The 7500-nt window shown below is 40.1% G+C and overlaps 1 protein-coding gene and 1 long non-coding RNA gene across 2 annotated transcripts in view; one reads left to right on the forward strand and one right to left on the reverse strand.

Moving 5' to 3' along the window:
- The window catches only part of LOC125672774 (uncharacterized), a 140045-nt gene that overhangs the window by 127129 nt on the left and 5416 nt on the right, over positions 1-7500 (forward strand). Inside the window, exons 8-10 of the long non-coding RNA XR_008799157.1 lie at positions 53-156; positions 3555-3671; positions 4290-4798. This is a non-coding gene — a long non-coding RNA (uncharacterized LOC125672774). The remainder of the gene's footprint in view (positions 1-52; positions 157-3554; positions 3672-4289; positions 4799-7500) is intronic.
- Positions 3702-6287, reverse strand: LOC130050834 (uncharacterized). Its single transcript, XM_056151613.1, has 2 exons — positions 6176-6287; positions 3702-5953 (listed from the first exon to the last, which is right to left on the reverse strand). Exon 2 carries the CDS (start codon positions 5920-5922, stop codon positions 4261-4263), a length of 1662 nt encoding a protein of 553 aa, XP_056007588.1. The 5' UTR covers positions 5923-5953; positions 6176-6287; the 3' UTR covers positions 3702-4260.

Genomic DNA, 7500 nt, shown 5'->3' on the forward strand with positions numbered 1-7500 from the left:
AAAGGATCAGTTTGTGGTTAACCAATATTTAATGTGAGAATAAATATTGTAGGATAGCGGTTACTGGAGACGTGCTGTTGATTGATGAGGATAATTTTCCCGAGACTCTGACATATTGCAGGACCTGGATAGCTCTACTGGTGTTCAAAATGCCAGGTTTGTTAATGGAATTACATGTAAATGTTCCATGAAATGTCAGATTTGTCAATGGATTTACATGTGAAATGTTCGATGTAATGGTCAGGGCATATGTAATATAGCATTAATATTTTTAATGAAACTCAGGTGACCTATTGCAATTGGTCTACATCCGTTGTCATGCGTTGCCTGTCGTGTTAGGTGTGTTAACATTTTCAAGACAACGGGGAAATAAATTGTAAATTTCAGAATTCCTGGACTCCTGTGGCTTTAGGGGCGGGGCAAAAGCTGCCCAGATTTGACCAATTTTCAAAAAATCTTCTTTACGACTATACATGTGTAAGAAAAACTCAATGCATAGGGATGTTGAGCAGGAAAGCCTCTATCAAAATTGTAAATTTCATGATCCCTGGGGTAGGGGTTCTGACCTCAGGGCGATGCCAAACATGTTATATAGTATTGGTGTGTAAAACACTTAAATGACATCTTCTTAAGTGCTGTTGAACCTTTCTTGTCAGCGGAACTCCTCTGAGAACACTCAACATCATTTCGTGAATCTTTGTAGTTAATAGAAACATGCTGTGTACATGTGCATATTCCCAGGAAATTCTGATTGTCCCTTTTGAACTTAGAATTTCAAGTCCGTCTGTCCTGTTGTTGTCAGTACAATTCCTCAGAGATCGCTTAACAGAATTTGATGAAAATTTGTAGTTAATAAGGACACACTGTTTAGATGTGCATACTCCTAGAACATTCTGATTCAATTATTTTTCTTGGAGTTATGCCCCTTTTGAATTTTGAGCCCGTCTGTGCTGTTCTTGCAGCAATGCATAGCATTACCATTCATTATGTGAGACATTGTTAAGCAGTGTTGGAGCGTGGGGTATGTGAACTTGATCACTTTTACTTTCTTTCATTAGTCAGGTGCTCTAACCATTGAGCAACCATGACCGGTCTATCCGAAACCCCTGTATTACTAGTCACGTGCTCCAGTCATTGAGCTACCGTGACCGGTTTATCTGAGACCCCTGTATGAGTCAGAATTTTTAACCATTGAGCTACCATGACCAGTCTATCAGAGATCCCTGTATTACAAGTCAGGTGGTCTAACCATTGAGCTACAGTGACCGGTCCATCAGAGACCCCTTTATTATTAGTCAGGTGCTCTAACAATTGAGCTACCATGGTCTATCTGGTCTATCAGAGACCCCTGTATTACTAGTCAGTTGCTTTAACCATTGAGCTACCGTGAGCGGTCTATCGGAGACCCTTGTATTACTAGTCAGGTGTTCTAACCATTGAGCTACCATGACCAGTCTATCAGGGACCCCTGTTGTACTAGTCAGGGGCTCTAACCATTGAGCTACCATGACTGGTCTATCAGAGACCCCTGTATTACTAGTCAGTTGCTTTAACCATTGAGTTACCATGACCGGTTTATCCGAAACCCCTGAACTACCAAAAACAAAAACAAAAAACAACTATTGAGCTACCATATGACCAGTCTATCTGAGATCCCAGTATTAGTAGTCAGGTGCTCTAACCATTGAGCTACGATGACTGGTCTATCAGAGAGCCCTGTATTACTAGTCAGTTAAGCATTGAGCTACCATGACCGGTTTATCGGAGACCCCTGTTGTACTAGTCAGGTGCTCTAATCATTGAGCTACCGTGATTAGTTTATTGTAGACTCTTGTATTAATATTCAGGTGCTCTAACCATTGAGCTACCATGACCGGTCTATCAGAGACCCATCTTGTACAAGTCAGGTGCTCTAACCATTGAGCTACCGTGACCGGTCTATCGGAGACCCTTGTATTACTAGTCAGGTGTTCTAACCATTCAGCTACCATGACCGGTCTATCAGGGACTCCTGTTGAACTAGTCAGGGGCTCTAACCATTGAGCTACCATGACCGGTGTATTAGAGATCCCTGTATTACTAGTCAGTTGCCATGTTAGGTAGCCGGTCAATTCGTACCCTGTTGCTGTTCGTATCTATTCATAAAATTCGTTATATGTTATGTATCCGCTACCATGACTGGTCTATCAGAGACCCCTGTATTACTAGTCAGTTGCTTTAACCATTGAGCTAACATGACCGGTCTATTGGAGACCCCAGTTGTACTAGTCAGGTTCTCTAATCATTGAGCTACCGTGATTAGTTTATCGTAGACCCTTGTATTAATATTCAGGTGCTCTAACCATTGAGCTACCATGACCGGTCTTTCAGAGATCCCTGTATTACTAGTCGGGTGATCTAACAATTGAGCTACCATGACCGGTCTATCAGAGATCCCTGTTGTACTAGTCAGGTGCTCTAACAATTGAGCTACCATGACTGGTCTATCAGAGACCCCTGTATTACTAGTCAGTTGCTTTAACCATTGAGCTACCATGACCGGTCTATCAGAGACCCCTGCATTACTAGTCAAGTGATCTAACAATTGAACTACCGTGAGCGGTCTATCAGAGACCCCTGTTGTACTAGTCAGGTGCTCTAACCATTGAATTACCATGGCCAGTCTATCCAAGACCCCTGTATTACTAGTCAGTTGCTTTAACCATTGAGCTACCATGACCGGTCTTTCAGAGACCCCTGCATTACTAGTCAAGTGATCTAACAATTGAACTACCGTGAGCGGTCTATCAGAGACCCCTGTTGTACTAGTCAGGTGCTCTAACCATTGAGCTACCGTGACCGGTCTATCTGAGACTCCTGTATTACTAGTTAGTTGCCCAGTTTTTCAGAGACCCCTGTATTACAAATCATGTGCTCTAACTATTGACCTATCCATAGGCTGATATTTATATGAACCATGGATATCGATCTGGATAGCTCCGTGGTTAGAACATCTGACTAGTAATAAAGGGGTCTCTGATAGGCCGGCCACTGTAGCTCAATAGTTAGAACACCTGATTAGTAATACAATGGTCTCTGTTAGACCGGTCACTGTAGCTCAAAAGTTAGAACACCTGATTAGTAATACACAGGTCTCTGATAGAACGGTCACTGTAGCTCAATAGTTAGAGCACCTGATTAGTAATACACAGGTCTCTGATAGACCGGCCACTGTAGCTCAATAATTAGAACACCTGATTTGTAATACAAGGGTCTCTGTTAGACCGGTCACTGTAGCTCAATAGTTAGAACACCTGATAAGTAATACACGGGTCTCTGATATAGACCGGTCACTGTAGCTCAATAGTTGGAGCACCTGACTAGTTATACAGGGGTCTCAGATTTGATTTCCAGTTGAAGCACGAGTTTTCTCCTTCCTGTTACATTTACATATATATAAACATGTAAATATACCACACTGTAATAGACTGGACATTTTGTAAGATAATTAAGTTCTGAAATACAGACAATTGTTGACAATACAGTTAGATATAATTACACTTTGTGTTTTGTAGGACTGTGGAGTGTTGTGATGTTATTGATGGTCAACAGAAGACTGACCTTGAATCTGAAGATCTGTGATGAAGACTGGACGTTTGGGGTCACTCTCTGTTACAGTACTACAAATCTAAGTAAGTACTCAGTGATAATGTAAGACTGAACTCTGTATCATGTTTATCTGATATATACATTGTAAAATCAAACACATATTGAAATACATAATTAACAAACAGAATAATTAGTAGTTTATCACACACAAACAAGTATATGTGTACTTGTATAGATGTACTATAATTCAAGGCTACACACAAAATACTGACAAAGTGACTTAGTACATCACAAGAACTGATTTACCTTTATTTACATTTCATGTTTAACATGTGTCTAATTGTATATAGATAATTAACTAGTAACACAATCTAATTATTAATTAGTATACTAAGATTAGATATAATAATACAGATATTGTAAGATATAATTACTAAACAGCAGTGAGAGACTAATGTTCTATCAGTTAAACTCACAAACACAAGTTCATGTTAATTACACATCACAGACACAGGGCTGTAATTAACATAGGGCTGTAATTAACACAGAGCTGTAATCAACAAGCAGCTGTAATCAACACAAAGATGCAATTAACACTGTGTTTAGATGTGTAATGAACAGGGTTTTTAGATGTGTAATTAACACTGTAGAGCTGTGTAATTAACACTTTGTTTATAGATATTGGATTTTCTTCACTTTAGCAGTGAGACACTCAGCCACAAAGAGGTTGTCTCTGATGTCCACACATAAACCCCATGGACCGCGTAAATGACAGTGAATGTAACGGAGGAACTGTCCGTCCTGATCTAGGATGTGGATACGGTGATTGTCAGTGTCTGCTGTCAGGATGTGACTCTGGCTGTCTGTAGTGATGCCGACTGGACTAAATGATTGCTCGGTATTAGAGGGATGACCAGTGTATCTAAATCGGAGTTTTCCTGACTGATTGACCACCACTACTGCACTATCTGACAGGTCAGCCACACAAATATCCAGGTTCCTGTTCTCACTGAGGTATTTACTAGTGTAATAACCAGATGAGTAGAGAGGACGACCCTGATCATCAAACTGAATGCTTTGTTTCTCTGTGGAGCCGGAGTAACGCACGACTTTGGATTGTGTTTCATCATCACTGACCATGGTAACCAGGAGATCATCAGAGGCAGTACTGCAGACATAGCGAGGGTACCACCCCTGTAGTGTGATCACGGTCTGTATCTGTTTATTCTTAATTAAATTAACAGTTTTATTTCTATAGTCAGTATAAACAAGATCTCCGTCCCGTGTCACTGCTATGTCCTGTGGTTGGTTCCCTGACTTGGTTTGTATTGATGTCAGTAGTTTACTCTGGAGGTTGAGCAGATTCATGGTGTCGTTCTCCCCGCATGTCCAGACTTGATCTTCACTCAGACAGCTAACACTGAATAGATCGTTATACCCAGTGTCTATGGTGGCGGTGACGCACGGCTCATCAAGCAGTGGTTTGACTGGAGGAGACGATACAGCTTCTGCTGACTTGATTGTGTCGCCATGTTCTGTGTTAATGGATAATGGCGACAGAGAACCAAACATTTCATTGAGCTGATCTTTGTTTATTTTCTGAGGAGACAAACTGGGTACTGTAACTCGGACTTTAGGCGGTAATGTTGTAAATTCGGAATTCCTAGATTTGTAAGTAGAGGTTAAGGAGACGTCATTTGATTTTAGGATTGATTTCAAGTCGGACATGATCTGTTTGAGTTCCGCCATTTTCTGTGTGATTTCTTCTGTATTTTTATTCAGGGTAGATAGGTGTTTGTTTTTCATCTCCTGAATGTCGGATTTCCGCTGGTTGACAATGGCGGTGATTTCCCAGTGTAGGATTTCTCCTTGTTGATCGGCAATTGTTGTTAGTTCTCCGTAATTCGTTTCTAACTCGGCTTTCTCAGTTTGCACATCGGACGCCATTTCTTCATATCGCGGGTAAATTCTGGTCTCGAGTTCGTCCAGATCTTTCTGTAAACTTTCTGTTTTAGCGCTGAGTGTTTCCAGAATATCTGATGTATCGTGACCTTCATGTTTACTTGAGGAGACGCAGGTAGAACAGACAGGAATGTTACATTTCTTACAGTAATGTTTACAGAGTTCGCCGGCGTGGTCTGGACATTTTGAGTAGTTAAGAGACTTTCTGTATTTATAGGGCACGACTTTGTGTCTTATAGACGAATCCGAGAGGTGCTTCCCAACACAGGTCTGGCATAGATTTATATCACAACGTTCACAGTGACTCTGTAGGTGGGCAGTTTTACAGAGGTCACACAATAGGATAATCTGGGCTCTGCGGAACGGGTCCATTTCTGATGTCCGGGGTCACATGAGGAGTTCACTGTTAATTAAAATAGGGAATTTAGATTAAAGATTTAGATCTGTTGAATCACATGACCAGCTAGAATTACAGTGTTATATACACTGCGATTATTTATATATCAGACGTGAATGTATTGGAATACCCCCCCCCCCCCTATTTTTCAGAAATGTATGAAATCATGATGAAAATGAGCAGATCTATATAATTGATTGAAAATACGGATACGTATTTTGTCTTTACCTGAAAATTCAACATGGCCTCCCTGTTATTTCGACCTTCCGTCTAGTCCTGTGATTAAATACCTGTGCGGTGCGTCAGCCTGTATACATTATCTATTTAAATAGAGTTTTAAAGTTTGTTTTGACCTAGATCATACTGGGTAGCGATGTCAACATTGACGTCAGAGGATAGAATTGTTTCAATGTATGTATAAATCCCTTCATTGTAGTCAGTGTACAGAAATACTTTGCAATAGCAGCTGTGCCTGTGTGTGTGTGTGTGTGTGTGTGTGTGTGGTGGTGGTGGGGGGGGGGGGGGTCATATAGAATATGATTTATTTCCAAATTAGGGCCCTCTCGGGCATACAGCATACATGATTGTTAACATTTCAATGTGCAATGACGATAAAAAGAAAACAAAACAAAACAAGAGTAAAATATGCACTATTGGTATGAGCAATGTTCATACATGAGACATTTGAACATGATAATACTTATTTGCATTATATGTAAGTACCACCGTGTATCCTAATGCAAAACAGTCAGAAATACACATAGGGAATAAATATATATATATATATATATATATATATACATGTACATAACAACTCTACATGTAATAATAGTAAAGGTAGTATAAGTACATATGATTAACTCCACTGTAATGCAAAAGATACCACGGGACGGTGCATTGGTACTAGATCAACATGTCATGTTTATAATGAGTGGATATGGGCAATATGGTTTCATATGGTTCACACATAATCTACAGTAATACTAGTAGTATGAGCTTAGACAATGTACATAACACGAGACATTACTTGATGTAATATATGTAAGTACCACCGTGTATCCTAATGCAAAACAGTAATCACTACTACTGTCTCAGTCTGGACAGTTTTATATAGAGACAACTCCTGATTCAGGTGAAGTACTTACGGACGTAGCATTGAGGGTTGTTTATCGTACCAAAGACTAGTTTGCATTGAGGGTTGTTTATCGTGCCAAAGACTAGTTTGCATTGAGGGTTGTTTATCGTGCCAAAGACTAGTTTGCATTGAGGGTTGTTTATCGTGCCAAAGACTAGTTTGCATTGAGGGTTGTTTATCGTGCCAAAGACTAGTTTGCATTGAGGGTTTTTTATCGTGCCAAAGACTAGTTTGCATTGAGGGTTGTTTATCGTGATAAAGACTAGTTTGCATTGAGGGCTGTTTATCGTAACAAAGACAATGCTGGCGCGACGTTGTAAATTTCTTCTCGCTATTATCCAGTGTAAAATTCCAAACAAACTTACATGTATGTGAGTGACGTGGGACTTTCACAGAAATAAACAAAGTCCCATTGAGC

The sequence above is a fragment of the Ostrea edulis genome, chromosome 10, assembly GCF_947568905.1.
Source record: "Ostrea edulis chromosome 10, xbOstEdul1.1, whole genome shotgun sequence".
Taxonomy (NCBI): domain Eukaryota; kingdom Metazoa; phylum Mollusca; class Bivalvia; order Ostreida; family Ostreidae; genus Ostrea; species Ostrea edulis.